Raw genomic sequence first — 16,243 nt, 5'->3', positions numbered from 1 at the left:
CCATGAAAGTGCTACCATCTTCCAGAGCCTAGTTATAGTGTTTTGAATTCCACTAGAAAACAGTGGATGAAGTGTCACAAAAATTGACCAAATACTGGCCATTGAAAGGTAAGCTCTAACAAAGCTTTTTTTTTTCCCCCCTCTTTTTTTTTTGTTTTAAGGAGAAAACAAAAACCACAAAGCTGCCATACTTGGATCTTATTTTCTGTAGATGAATACATTCCTTTAAAACACAAAACATACATGAAAATCTACCTAAAATCTGGCTAACAGAGTATAAGGCATTCTGATTGAACTACAGATCTTGAATACACTTTACAATGGAGAATCATGTATTTCCTTTAATAAAGCTGAAAGAAAAATGTGTGTTAACTACCTACATCAACAGAAGCAGAGGCTGTACAAAAATATCTTAAAATCTCTTGAAGTTTTGGCTCCACCTTCTCCTAATCTTACACTGATCCACTCAATCACCTAAGAAAACACAGAGCTAATCTGATCACTTAACCATTTTACTACTCTTTCAGAAAAAGAAGTGGATATATATAGACTTGACCAGATGAATTACAAGGAGACACCAAGCAGATTCTAAATTCTAAATAACATGCAGCTGATAACTCTTATGAAAATAAAAGACTGCTGTACTAGTTAAAATTATAATTATTTGGGTTTTTTGTACCTCAGGTGGATCCTTGAGAAATTAAAAACATCGAAGTCCCAGGATTATTTTCTATCCGATTTCAAGCAAATATATTTTCATATTTTTATGTTTTTCTTCAGCTATTTTTCTTGTTATTAAACACTTAAATGCACTCAAGCTATAATACAGTTGCAGTAGCCTACTGGCACCTCACAGCTTTTCAGAATAGCAGAATAACCTTTCAGAAATTAATTCTGCAGTAACACTTATTATCACGTCATCAAAACACATTAAGGATGTTTCAGATGACCTTTAAATTTGAATGGACACAAGAACAGAAACGTCACTGTGATATGAGGGCAGTGTAACCTCGGGACAGTCTGTGCTTCCCCCTTGCTGCTCCTCTCCTCACTACATCCCCTTCAAGCACAGAGACTCATGTTCCTGTATTCCTGACACAGAGTACAAGCACAGTTCTGACCATCTCTGAATCCCCACTGCCAGGACATGCACATATATCCATGTTGCTTAGGGCCTCCTCTCATTCTGCCACACCAGTATCACATTATTTCCTTGCCAACCTATACCTGTAGAAAACCCAAAGAAAGGAGACAAGAGTGTGGCACCGAGTTGTCTCTGCAGAGCCAGGGAGCAACAAGAAAATGAAATGGCTCATCAAAATGCTTTCGTATACTGGAGCAACATCACTTTATTTGAAACTGCAACAGGTACTTTGTTTCTAGTGAACTCACGGTAAAGCAAAATCCCTTTTTATTCACGAACACTGTCTTGAAAGGAGATAGAAATTTGCATTTGAGTAAGGAAAAGCTTCCAAATAAAGAAGAAAATGAGATCGACATCTTGACTTCCCCGCCCCCGACTCACTTCTACAGGGAAAATCCTACTTGCCAAACTTCTGTTGTTCTACCATGGACCCCAACTCTGCAGCATCCAGCCCCAGCAGGTTCAAACCCAGCAACCTCTGCAACCAGGGAGATTTTGTGTACACACACGTGTCTGTGCATGTACTACACACGTACGTACAAATACAACCCAAGAGGTGACTCCACAGTTGATGACAGCTCCTAGAGAAGTTGCAAGATAAAGCACATAATCCACAAGGAGAAAGCAGAAGTCAATTGACTTTAGTTGTGGTAGCACAGAAGTGGTGCCTGATGCAGGAGTCACTTTTGTAAAGTGGAAAATACCTTCACAATCCCATTTGGCTTTTAGCTACCCCAAAGAGTGCTGCTAAGTTACTGAAATTTGGTTCAGTACAGTAGGAAATTTTGTAAGGCATCTCTCTGATTCGCTGAACCCTGCTGGAAACTAAATGAATGCCCAGAAGTATATTTTTAGGGATGAGGTTACATCTGTTTTCACCCAATTCCATAACCAATGAACATTTCCGAGATGTAAGGGAACAGAAGCCAGCAGTTATGTAACTCAAGCCCAAATATAATAAAAGCAGTATCATTCAGCCATATTAGTCTACCCCAAGTCCAGTAATTAGTGTTTGATAAACCATGCTGGCTAACTGGATTTGAAGAACCAGGGAAAATGCAACGCTTTCTAGGATAGAGCGTTTCCAACAATTAATTTTTCCACAGCCTACTCAGGCTTTTCTATGAGAGAATTGCTTGCAAAAACGCTCTTTTCCAGGAATCTGAGGAGAAAGACAAATGGGGAACTTCTAATAGAACTAACGTGATAGGATGTAAAAACATAAATTAGTATTCCCCACCACATCTATGAACATACAAACTGTCACATACAATTACAGGCAGTGAAGTGAGCTGGTCGCAAGTGTCTTCCAAATGCTCCTATCATACTCAATCTATTTACCCAGTTATAACGAGCCCTGATGGATGTCTAGAATCTCCTTGATCTGTCCCAGCTGTCAGTATCTTTTACAAAATCCTGCCGGATTTAAAAATATAAATAAAATACATATGCAATACAAGCACTTATAATGGAAGCTCTTCATCTTTACGAAGACATTTGAGGAACAATTTTACAAACTCTTCATTTTAAATCTTATTAACCTTTTTTGAATGGCATAAACAGAAAACATGATTATATGCATGTAAAGATAATTATACTTTTATATACACGTATATGTATAGAATTTCCAACTTAAATGCATCGAGGTGGAAAAGAAGACCATCCACAGCTATAATTTAGGAAATGTGAAGATGATCAAAGAACATATGCACTTTTATCTAGTGCACTCAATGACATGGATGATATTTTCTATTTAGAAAGCTAAATTTCAGGCTGCTTTCCTGTGATAATAAACAAAGAGTGACCTTTAAGGATATATTCTCTTTGCTAATCTCTAAAATATGAACAGTGAGTGTCTGATCAAATTTACCTCCCACATCAGACCTGAAAGAAGCTGACAGCTGGAGGAACGGAGGTTCTGTTCAACCTCTTGTCACAAGAAGTATGAAAAAGGTAAGCAGAGATGTCAAACAAAGTTAAACATTAGTAATTAGGGGTCTCTGTGGTAGGTTTACCATGTGTCAATTCATACTTTGCCTCCAAATTACAGTGGATCTCCATCTCCTGCTTGCACAGTTCTTTCATGGCCTACTTCCAAAGGGTAGAGTATTCCCTAACATGCTTTAAATATCTTCACTCCAAATGGAGATTTTAAGCACTATTTCACAAAGAAAAACAGTCATGCAGATCAAACATCTTAAAAAAAAACAAACAACAAACAAATCCTGTCTTCGAATAATATGTCAAATGTCTGCCCATAATCTAGAATAATTCAACATCTCCCATGTGCATCCTCTCAAATAGGCCCTATAAACCTCTGAGAACTGCTCTCCCAATGCAGCTCAACTGCACGCAGTCTTCTTCTCAATGCTTCAGTAGTCACGAAGGAAAGAGCACAGCTCTAGGTCTGAAGCCTACAAGTGACAGTCATTGAAAAATTTGTAAGGGGCAGCTTCTGTTGCTCTGGGCAAATCTGTGCAATGACTCAAAATCCCACCAGTCAGGCAAGCACCTTGATACACTTCAAGACAATAAGTTATCTGCTTGGACAAGCAGTAATGAAAAAAAGCTGTTATTTCCAATGCAGGAAGGAGCAGGAACCATCCAAAAGGCTTATTTATCATGTTGTAAAAGGAAAAGAGAATTCCAGCTTTCAGAGTATGAAGGAATTCTTTTCTTTTTAAAGCCTGAACCCCAAAAAGAGACGACTGAAAAACTGCTGCTTTTGCATGAAGTCTGGATACATTCTTTGGCAAGGAAATAAAAGTGCTTGTTCCCTGGGATATATCCTACCAGAGAAACATATGTTCTGCTGCTAGGGGCCACATCTCAACATATTTTTCCTGGCAGAAGAAATAGTGACCAAGAATGTCCTCTCTGACCAAAAAAGAGGCCACATGCCAAAGAGGACAAGTCATGGGGAAATAAAAGCACGAGGTTTTATTTCTCACAAAGGTGAGGGATCCCTACTCAGGGAACAAGAAGATGTAACATTTTGACCCACCGGTCACAGCACTGAAGAGCTAAACAAAGGACAGGCCAAATGTGCGTCAACAGAAATATTTGATAATTCTGACACAAAGCCAAAGCAAATATTCCAGAACCAATACTGACCCTACTGTTCTTTCTAAAAGTCAGTCTCAGAGTGAGCACTTCTAGAAAACAAACTCTGGAACAGAGCAATGCACAGATTCAACATGTGAATGGGATGCACACCCTCTCAGACAACATGGGCTGCACTGCAAGGGTTTGACCATGAACTAGTCACAAATCCATCACTTGGCCTTATTGCCAACAGAGTTCCTGGGTCAGAGGAGATCTCTGATGTTGATGGAGGTGGAGGGGGAGGCAAGGGGAATGCAAAAGCTAATGTTTCAAAGACTTGGGGAGGACAGGGTAAGAAAAACAAGACAGAAGGGAAGAAATAAAGAAGAAAAGTGTGCTGCAATCAGTTACTGAAAAATTTCAGATAAAGGTAACAGTCCTGCTAGATGTCCAGACCTGATAAACACCTGCACTTAACCCTTGCCAGCACTCTTGAATTTTAAGTTTAATTTGAAGTTTAAGCAGACAAGTTACTGCAAGGAAGATTTAGTGATAGGCCTTCCATTTTAGCAAAGCTGGAGAAAGCTGTTGATTACCACAGTTCATAGCAAGAGATCAAAATTGTCTTGTTATATATATAAACAGCAATATTTGGGTTTACAGACTCAAGGTAAGCATATAATTTTATCCTATTTAATTTTTAAAGCCTCAAAGAGACAAAGGCATTTAAAATGTGCTGTAGAAATACAGGAGGACAAATGTGTTTATAGTGATGAGGCAATATTATTTGGTTTCTGCAGAATATAAACGGATGTTTAATCACTATCAGCTGCAGCCTAATCTGGACAAGAAGAAAATGCTGGATAAACAGAAACACCCACTCAGTATAAAACAGGAATCAAAATCTGATGGTCTCCTTAGGTTATCGGAATCAACACAACAAAGAATTAGATCTTTAATCCTTCAATTACTGAGGAAAATAAAACCACCATATTAAAGGGTGAAGACAATTGTGAAATGCAAAAGCAACAGTGTGACATTTCTACCAGATCTAACTGTAAAAAGCAACTCTTACCTTCTGGACGGTACTGAGCTACGATAGTTACTGCTTGGCCTGCGTTCTTCAGGGCGGCTGCTGCCTGCTCGTGGGTTGCTGCTTTTAGATCTACTCCGTTCACCTACAAGTAATACAAAAAGGCTCTTCATCAAAATAAACATTTGTGTTTATCATCTCAGAACACAGTTTTCAGGCCATGTGAGTTTTCCCTGTTTCCAATGCTACTAGCTAGTTAATACAAAGTTTACTGATCCTTACTGAAACACAAAGTTGATAAATCCTGTCTCACATATACTCTTAAGAAATACTACAATCAACACAGCATATTACTTAGTGAATTCATATTCACTAGGTCAACTTTCTTAAGAGCTATTTTTTTTATTATTTTAAGGAAACACAGAGACTGCTGTTCTCTGCAGTGGTTGACCTCCCCTTTCTACAACATGGTTTCAGGGACCTCCTAAGGCAAAGTGTGCCCACGGACCACTATGTTTAACATCCAGTGCGAGATCAAACCCTCCACAAAATTCTAACCTTGTTTTCAATGCAGGTTTAAAAATAGCATCAGAAAAAAACTGAAGCTGAAATGTGTGTCACATTTTACACCAAAAGAATTTTTCGTAGTTCAAACTGAAGGTGGACTTTGATATCAGCATTTTAATAACAGCAGAGCCAAAAGTATTTTTTCCTCTGAAATAACTACCAAATTACAATGCGAGTGTCCAAAGAAACAATTCTGCACCAATTAAGTCATTTCACAAAGAAAAACACAAAATCTTTATGACCTTCAGTACTAATATAGTAAAGCCCTCAGGTATGAGGTGGATCTGTTCAAGACTAACAGCAAGTTTAGTAGTTACTCCAGGAAGTAAAGAACCAAATCTTAGACGCTATTGCCAAATAAGCCATCCCATTAAAGGGCTTATTTCTGAAGCTTGAATTCTTTCAATTTAGACACACACACCCCTCAGCTACCAGACTAAGATAAATTAATATCTTCGCTGAAAAAATACCTCTGATAAAGAGAGTGCTATTTTAATAAGGTTACAGATGAGAAACTGAGGCAGACTAAAGTCCTCAAAGATACTCTGGAAGCATACTGGTATCTGTTCTATTGTCTCAAATTCAACTCAGTTAATTATATTCCTTGCATATAAATAATAACTGCCTTTAATACCCAGAGAGGTGAAAACTCTCATTATTGTTTACATAAAAGGAGCAAGGATGCCTACAGAAATTATACGATCTCCTTTCCTGAGCTCTCCACTCAGGTCAGCTGGCCCTCCTGCGAGTATGAAAGAGATGAAAATTCCTTCTCCATCTTCTCCTCCAACAATGTTGAAACCAAGACCTGTTGATCCTCGATGCAGGACGACCTTTCTAGGCTCCCTGAATGAAAGAAGAGAATATGAAATTTTGGTCACTAGCCACGAGTAAAAGTAAAATAAAAAAATTAGAAAAGCTAAGTCTCCTGAGAGATGTAGTGTTGAAAACTTAGGTATCACAAGTTCTATGTTTCTAAAGGCAACAATGTCGTGCGTCCCACCCCCAGCGCTCCCCTCAATAACTTAGACTTTCAAATAACAGCTTCTATTATTTGTGTCTTTCAATTCTACTTGTTGTTAGGTGAACCAAACAATTCATAACTATGTATGTATTCTAAATTCCTATTATGATACAATCCTATCCAGTGCTAAATGTCTTTACTTAACACTTTCCATATTGTTCAAGAGCCTCCGTATAGCTCATTCTTATCCTGGCTAACGGTAACAGCAAGCAACAAAATACTATTTTCCTTTTCTGAAACTTAAAAGAACAAATTCTAACGGGAAACATCAATAATGAAAAATATATCCTTACTGCTTTCATTTCAAGCAATAAATATAGCAAAGAACAATTCAAGAAGAATGCATAAACCCTTTAAAAAAATCAGAAATTACAGTAAATCTCAACTACATCTGCAATTTATTTGCAGCAGCTGCAATTGAAAAAGTGACATCTAAACCAAGTTCTTGTGTTCTTTTTATAGGATGTCCTCCTGGCCGGGGTGAGGAGAGGAAGGAAGAAAATACTGATCAAGTTTAGGGCCAGTCAACTTTTAATGCAGAAATACTCTTTCCAAAATTCTACTCATCTGCTACTTGAGCCAATACAGCAAAAGGAGAACTTATTTCAGAAGCAGACATTTCTAATAAAGCACAGCAACCGTGCACTGCATTTGAAAAATCACTAGAGAGCACTAAAGAACAATTTAATGGACACTCTTATTTGGAGACATTAACTATTAATTTATAGAATAAACTAAGCAGCTGCATTTTCCAAAACAAGAAGCATCATCTAGCCCGATCTTTAGAAATAACTCAATTTTTGTACTAGCTCTTCAAGCAACTTAGTGTGAATTTCTTAAATTTCACCTGCTATCAACTATTACATTCATCCTTTCAGAGTACTCTTTAGTTACAAATAAATGACATTGTGAAAACCTCTGTATATTGCTCTGGACCACACTAATACATGAACAAAAAAGCTGCACTTAAAGAACATAAATACACAGTCTCTTTTAAAATAATACTCAAAATTTCTAAACCTCTTTTTGGGATGCAGGGAGCAGAAGATGGGAAGGTAATTTAAGGAAAATCACCTCAAACCTTATCTGAATAACCCTTGTGTTTCAGGAGAAATGTAAAAATCTCATTTTACAGTAATTTTAAAGGAAAGCTATAAAACCCTAAGTTCAGTAATGCTATCAACAGGACAGAATCACTTTGGCTTACATGTCCACCCAACCCTAAGTTAAAAATAACGACAAAGACATATATGAATCTCTTCTACTTTCCGATATGCTAAAATAAATTCTCCAATATATTATATTACGTATACTTCAAGCCTGGGTGGACCCTGTCTCAGAAAGTAACATCTGTATCAGACGATGCTGTGACATAATTCAGCAACAACATTCTGAATAAGCAGTATAACATCCCTATACTTGCAGAACAGAAAGATAACAAAATTACAAGAGCTCCCCTTTATCAGCGATGATGAACAAAAGATTAATGCAAGCTACTCAATCGGTGAAGGAACGAATGGTCTGCTAATGAGAAAGCATTAAGAGATCTCTAGCCCTTCTGGATATACTAATCCATCAAACCAGCCCTTGTCTGTGGTGGGGGGTGAGGAGGGAAAGATTGCTGGCTTTAAAGCAAGAAATAATGTCTAGTCTGCTCATACTACCATCCTAAAAAGCTTAGTGAACTCATGGAGCACTTTGGCAGGGCATTTTGATTTTAATACTATTCCTGGACTGCTAAATTGTGCGTGTGTATATAAACATACCTAGTTTTCTCATCACACTAATGTTTACAAGTGTTAAGAAACTAATCATTTGCATTTATTTATTGAAATAAAATATAGAATTCACTACTATTGTGCCCACAAACGTCTTAGGGGCTTCCCTGGTTAATTAATTTCCCATGTAGCTTTAGTCATTCCTTACCTGGTAATCTCATCATCTCCAAGCATTCCCTTGGGAATGGGTGAATATCGGCCTGGTGATGCTGGGGGCAGGGACTGTCCCAAGTAGGCAGATGGAGTGATATGGTTATCCACTGGCTGAGAATAAGCTTCGAAGAGGAAAAAAAATAAATAAGCATTAAGGAATGGAAAAGAGCTGTGCTCAGCCAACAGCACACCCTGGGTAAGAAAGGTAAGATTATTCAACCTTCCACTCTTCAAGGTCAGAGGCATCTATTTACTGAGAGGAACAAACAAGCTGGTGCAAAAAAATTCAACTGTTCTATAAGAGTCGGTTGCATTATTCACAGGTTTACTGATTAAAACTAGAAAGGAGTGTTTCAGCGATTTAGTCTACTCTCTTGCATAACAGGCCATAACTCCTGTGCATGAAGTGCATATGTTTTACCTGAACCACAACACACAATAGAAAAATTTATCACCTTAATGACTTCAATTGGTGGAAAACATTCTACAATTCCAGAAGAGCTGTTCCAATAAATAAGAAGATGCCATATATTTCCCAAGTTAGGCACGTCAATTTTAAGTGTCCATTCACCCACTTTCTCCTATTACAAAGCACGTTCTACAAGGCAAACATCTTCATCCTGGTGTAGGTGCTTCACGCTTCGAGGCTTAAACATGAAGGGTGGGGACACTTCACAGATTCAACATTATTAAAGCTGATGGACTCGCCTCACTCTTATTCACCTGCTCTAACTGATGCGGTACCTGACCTTTGAAGGTTTACACTAAAAATCAAAGCTTTTTAAGTGAATAGATATGACACAGAATGCAGAAGTGAGCTGTATATTATGCGGTTTTGTTTTTCTTTTTAGACCACTGTCAGAACATTTGGATCATACATAAACTTCATCACAAGCATTTTTCCATGACAGATTTGCTAAATAGCCGGCTTTTAAACCACCCAACCTGCACTGGATTGGTTCTGTATTATTCTAAATTTCTAGTAAACCTGTGTGCAGTAAATTCCATACACAGAATGGAGTATGTATCACATCAACACTGTCTTACCCTGATCAACAGTCCCATAAAAGAGCTAATGAGCCAGACAGAGAACCACCTACAGTACCTGCCATACAGCATCTGGGATCCTACCTGACTAGGCAGATTACTTATTCTTTACAGCTTAGTCACAGTATTAGAGCTCTGTCCATTTTCTAGAATGTGCTTCAGCAAACATTAAAATCCACTGCTAACAGTTCACGTAGTTTCAAAGCATCAGCTGATAAAGTACTTGTGTTACTGAGCCGCACCAGCCCTCGGAGCATTGCATGCTCTAGTCTGGGATTGTGCAGAGCTTCTGGAAATTGCAACTCTGGATTCACAAGTGGTTTCATCAAAAATCAGAATCTGGGTACCAGAGGAAGCCTGTCCCCTTCCACACCACACAAAAACAGCTTCCTCAAGTCAGCTTCACGAGGTCTAGAGCAAAGAGAACGCTGCTTTTGCTAAAACCAAATTATCAACAAAAGCATTCATTTTGAGAATTCCCTGATAATTAGGAGCTGTTTAAGACACATGACTTTGAAAAACATTTTTTGGAGCAGCTTAAACACACACACACTCATTGCACCTTTCCCCTCCTGCTCCCTGCAAGGATAAGAAGAGCATGTTTGTTGACTTACAGTGCTTTTCGTTTAACTGTTTTTAAGGTTCCTAAGGCTTTTAACGGCATCATACTCAGAAACATACATACCATCTGATACTACCATATATGCTAATATTTTTAATTTTATATCCTTTCACCACGCAACTAGAACTCAGCTATCACGCAATAGAACAGTTTATTATTTCAGGCTCTCTACAGAGTTCCTGCAAGAAACATGTCTCTGCTTTCCTAAAACTATTTGAGCTGGAGATTATACCTGAAGAATATTCATGAGGCACATGACAGAAATAAAAGGCAAGCCATCACTTTCTGAATCCTCAATCAGGTCTAAGCTTCTGTTTCCAAGTAAACATTATTACTGATGTAACTGATAAAGAAGCTGTGTTTTGGATGAACAGAAAATTCTATGCATAAAATGAACTTGCTTTGACAGCAAAAGTCAAAGACTCTTAAGGAGAGATTTCATTTCCAAATCCACCCTCACCTGACATAACCCAGTTCTACACAGAAAGAAAATTGAAGATTTCCTATTATTTCTGTGTTACCTGCAGTTTCCCAGTATCCTTAACTCTGTAACTAAACTAGACCAGTTCCAGAAAGTCTTAAAGACAAACAAATTCTGAATTTGGTACCTCTGTTCTTAACTTTTTAAGTCTACAGACAGTCTTCTATGATTAAAGTATCAACTAACGAACTGTACCAAAGCACACAATTTAAAATTAGAATCTACATTTACACCAAACCATTCCTTTATGTTTGCCTAGTAAAGGAGTACATTTGTCAAATCCTGCTACAGGTTCTTTCCTCTACTCACACAAACTTAACAGTTTCAGTTCAGTTTCCCTCCCAAAATAGATAACCAGTCCTCTAAATTGCTATAGTGCTTTGTTCCTTTCCATTTAAGCCTTATTCTAAGTTGTTTCTGAGCAAGAGTTAATGACTTTTGCCAATATCAGGGTACCGCGGAGTTACAGGATTGGGCAAGTTAAGAGGAACCAGCTCCTTCTCCATTTTTCTCTCTCTAGGTTTCCTTGAGGCTTTGCCTTTGCCCCCACAAGAGATTCATAAAATAAATATCCTGATGATCAAGTCAAGATAAAGTAGTACTAGATAAGACACTTCTATGTTTGTCACATCGTCATCCACAGCAGTGTAACTGCACTACTGCAACACTACCGGGAACACTATGTACAAATCTGGTTACCTCTGTTCCGGAAAATCTGAACTCAAGGTGAAACATAAGAGGTCAGTTATAAAGGAGAGAGAAAAATAAGTCTGACTTCCAAGGAAACAGTGGGAAAGGTTGAATTATTGGACAAACTAGACACCATAAGGGAAAACGGCTGCTCTCTAACCATGTATATGAGTATAAAACTGGGGATGAATAAGTGAAGCCCAAAAATCAGTTTTCTGTCAAAGAATGAAGCCTCTGAGAATATCCTTCTAATAAGACAGTGAAGATAAAACCTGATTAGCTCCAACTTGTAATTCAATAAGCTTAGAAATAGATTTAAAGATACTGCAGGCATCGCAAATAAATGATGGGCTTATAAGGTACTTCAGTCTGTTGTTGTGCTGCACTTTTGTTTGTTGTTCTTCAACATCTGTGACTTCTTGGTCCAAAAACATTCCTTTGTCTATATGAAGTAATATCTGAACAGATCAGTGCTACATATTAATTACTCCTATCTGACTGCAGGAAATAGAAATAAAAAAACCCTAAAAAACCCTCCCCAGTACCATTTTATGTGGCAAAATGAGTAAAACTGGTCATCCAGAAAGTCCAGCTATTCAGTCTTTCAAAGACAGTTATATCACTCTCATCCCTTTCTCTGAACACTAAATGGTAATATCCCTCTTGGAGAAACAGTAAATTCAATTCAGCTTTTCCTTTACATTGTAGTTCAACCCTGAACCTTCTGGATTCAGACATCTGACTTCAGAAAGACTTCTGTAACGAGTACCCTTATGTCAACAAAAAATTCTTAAACTCTTTTCACTATAGCATTCAGTGGTCTTCCACTTGAATTATCAACAATTATGTCAAACCCGAAGATTTCAAGTAAGTTAACAGAGAATTTTGCAATACATTCACAGGAAGGCATCAGAGGTCAAGACCTCCATGCTCTTCCCAGTCCTGTTTATTCAAATACGTACAGCTCATGAAAAAGCAGGAAAACAGAAAAAAGTAAGTCAGAACTTCACTAACCTCTACCTGAAACAGCATTTTCTTTTGCTTAGTTCACAGGACACTGAACATCTATGCAGTGCATTGTCTGTTATTCTTCACAGTCCCCGGGAGAACGAAGGAAGCCGTTCTCTCCGCACTCACCAGAAACACCAAGGCACTCGGACGAGGCCACACCGGCCACAGAAACAATGAAGTGCCCCACTGCTGCTGTCTTGCCAGTACACAAGCTATGGGACAGGATACTGTTCAGCACACAGCTTTCCAATTAATCAACTTTCTTATATCAAATTTTCACTCTACATAATTTTTAAAAGCTTGAAGTTGTTAAAATACTAAAATTGAGGTATATTAACACCTTAAAGGAAAAAAAAAATTAAATCACAAAGAGAAGCTGAACTTACAGTTCGTGATGTCAGGAGGAACATAACTGTCATTCATGAACATGCTGGTGGGTTTCGCAACTTTCAGATAAACAAAGTCCGATGTGTTTTTTAAGGCAGTCACTGCTTCTTCATGAGTAACTTCTTCTAAGCAAACGCTGTTCACCTAAAGAGAAAAAAATAAACAAATTCTCAAGACAGAAAAACGTGCATTTTCACCAGACGCTCACTGAAAGCTGTTGGAGCACTTGGGCTTTGAGAGTCTTTATTGGGCTTCATGTGCCACAGACATAATTGGTTATTGAAAAGTTATATAAGAGATGCTTTGTAGTGCTGTGAAACAGAAGACAGACAACTCTTTCCTCAAAAGATTATTATAATCTCTCTTGACTGTAACATTCTAAAGAAGGCACACATGACTGGAAAACTAATGGGACAAATGACACTCAAAATGCCACAAGCTTGCACAGTCACAGCACTGACACAATCTGTTATTGCAAGGATTAAATAGAAGAAAGTTTCTTCTAGGAAGAAGAAATCCTACATGATCTTATCATTATATAATGAAGTTCTAGACATTACAACGGGACAACATATTCTTGCAAGAGGTCAAAGTAGGGGTCAAACCTGGAGAAGATCCCAAAGTGACTGATTTACATGCCAATTAACAGGAACTTGTTTAACTTTACAGGTAGATTTTTTGAAAGTATTGCTATTCAGGTGAAACACTAGCACTTCAGTTTAAAAAGAAAATTAAAAATCCTTTAACAATCAGTATCTCATCTAAAGCTTCAGTAAATTCAGTTGTTTGCCCTCTCTTCCATATTTTAAAGTGGGAAGTAACTTCTCCAGACAACTCCAAGCAACATGGAAAACAAGGCTTGTATTGCACTGAACTCCAGGGAACAAAGACACTTTCCTCAGTTTGATTACAAAACTTTATATCCTGTGTAATAACAACTGGGCCTTGTCAATTGCTAGTCACAGGGGAACAACTCTACCACTTACATATATTATTTCTATCTGTATTTTCTAAAAGTTTTCTAAAAGCCTCTTATTGGTGTTTGTTTGGGTTTTTTTAGAAATTGATTTAAATTCCTGCCACTCCTAATGACTGACAAGTCATTGTGCAGTGCATTGGTAAGCACAGTAAGTGCATTGGTAAGCACAGTACAACCTAAACACACAGACAGAAAGTTACATGCTGCAAAATATGGGAGCTCATCTCTGCCTCAGTGACTGAAATTTTGACAAAGTGAAATTCAACTAATCAGAATACATTATAGATTAAAATTCTAACTGGATGAACTGAAGGAATGATTCAGCTACAATAAGTTAGGACACTGTATTTACTAGATCCAGAAGCATATGTTCCTTGCACCCCTGAAACAGTATTTGATATTAATCCATAGCCACTTTATTTAATTTTGTCAGGCAATTTTTTGTAATCTGTCACAGAAGTTTGATATTCCTAACAAATTCTTTAAAACCTCTCACATATCTTATGATATAAGCAAGTTATCATTAATTTCCTCATACAGGTGACAAATTATAACACTGGAAAGCAGTTTGCCATTAAAAGGAAGCTTTCCAGTGCCCTTATATAGTGGGGAAGTCCTATAATCAAAACACCTCCTATGATGCAGATTTTAAAACCTAAAACCATCAAACATTAACAGCATTATCATCAAGCAGCTAGATCTTTGGGTTTGTGAATTTGTAAGGCACACAAAGGTACCTGTAGGGCAGCTAATAGTAAATTTAATATTTAAAAGAGCTGAAAGTTATTTTTTACTTTGTGTATAGAAAATCCAACTCTGAGGTATTTTAAGGTTAAAAGAATCCAAAAGCATTACAAACACTGAAATCCCATATAAGCAGCAGTTTTGCTACAGGCTGGCCAGCCACCAGTACATGAGTTCCTTTCCATTCATCTTTTTTGACTGTATGCTGGTTTACTATCCCATCACTCACATTCCAGAAAAATGTTAGCAGGCATCAGAAATAAACACGCTGATTAATACGGGTTTTGCAGAAACACTGGGCCAACAAACAGATTTCAGATTTCCTGATGAGATGGTGTTGAACACCGCAGATTTGATTTTTTATTATTGATTTCCTGGCCGTATTAATTTTTTTACTGATTTCTATGAAATAAGACTCCACTGGAAGGCAGCTTAACCACAAAGTCAATAATGCACTTACTAGGCCTAAAAGTGAATGACCAACAATAGGTACAGCTCTTACTTACAGCTAAAAGTTTGTCTCCAATCTGAAGTTTGCCATCTTTATGTGCTGCCCCACCTTCAATGATTTTGGTTACATAGATGCTGTTGTCTCCAGGTATATGCTGATTTCCTACACCACCAGCAATACTGAAACCAAGACCTGCTTGAAGATAGAGTCATTACTCAAGAAATCTCCAAGAATTCATTAGATTCAAATTACCTATAAATAATAATGCTACTGTATGTATCAAACATACAAATATAAAAATATTAGGCTGGAAAAGACACAACAGAACTTCTGAAAATCAAAAGCTAAATCATTTACTTAATGCCTTGTGAAAAACGGACACAGCACAGCTATTGCATCACCACTTATTTACAGCACCATTTTCCAACATCTACCCATACAGAAACAAAATAACAGCTTCACTAAATGTTTCTTAATCTCTCAAAGATTCTTTCTAGGTAATTCAATCAAATATTTTACTCCCATTTTTCATGTTCTTAAAAATTACTAAACGCTATCAGAAACACATTTTTATTATTTCAAAGAAAAATATGCATTCTACAAGAACAGTTTCAGGACACTTGGATGAAAATTCAGAATCATTTGAGATGCCTTTATTTTATTTTTCATGATTCTGCATTTCCTAGAACTTCATACGCAAGGTACTACTTTAGTTTGAAAAATAAATGCAGAAATCTATCATCAACTCTAACCAGCAGCTTTACGCTCCTATGTACCTTTAGGGCCTTTCACAAGTTTGATTTCCACTATTTTTTCTGTGACTGGTTTTCTTCTTTTGACATACAATCGTACAATTGATCCCGCTTCTTTCAATGCTTCAACTGCTTTGCTGTGTGTCACATCACGAACATCCACCTCATTTACTCGTAGAATACAATCATTAACCCTAGAGACAGCAACATTCATGATCAGCTCTTGTGTTATAGCAGAACAGACACATTAGGAAACTAATATTTGATCTACAATACACTAAAATAACATGTTAACACGTTAAGATAAAAAGATTTTGCTTCAAAATTATATTGAT

The 16,243-nt window shown here is 37.4% G+C and overlaps 1 protein-coding gene across 25 annotated transcripts in view; it reads right to left on the bottom strand.

Moving 5' to 3' along the window:
* DLG1 (discs large MAGUK scaffold protein 1) overlaps positions 1-16,243 on the bottom strand; it is a 150,835-nt gene that overhangs the window by 33,257 nt on the left and 101,335 nt on the right. For all 25 annotated transcript variants that reach the window (XM_065073917.1, XM_065073900.1, XM_065073899.1 and 22 more), the window contains 6 exons: positions 15,933-16,102; positions 15,212-15,348; positions 12,982-13,126; positions 8,740-8,866; positions 6,479-6,635; positions 5,265-5,367 (listed from right to left, as the gene is read on the bottom strand). In XM_065073917.1, the coding sequence (XP_064929989.1) occupies positions 5,265-5,367; positions 6,479-6,635; positions 8,740-8,866; positions 12,982-13,126; positions 15,212-15,348; positions 15,933-16,102 (839 nt within the window). The remainder of the gene's footprint in view (positions 1-5,264; positions 5,368-6,478; positions 6,636-8,739; positions 8,867-12,981; positions 13,127-15,211; positions 15,349-15,932; positions 16,103-16,243) is intronic.

The sequence above is a fragment of the Columba livia genome, chromosome 9, assembly GCF_036013475.1.
Source record: "Columba livia isolate bColLiv1 breed racing homer chromosome 9, bColLiv1.pat.W.v2, whole genome shotgun sequence".
NCBI lineage: Eukaryota > Metazoa > Chordata > Aves > Columbiformes > Columbidae > Columba > Columba livia.
The sequence above is the reverse complement of the archived record's forward strand: the minus strand, read 5'-3'. Positions and strand labels throughout refer to the sequence as shown.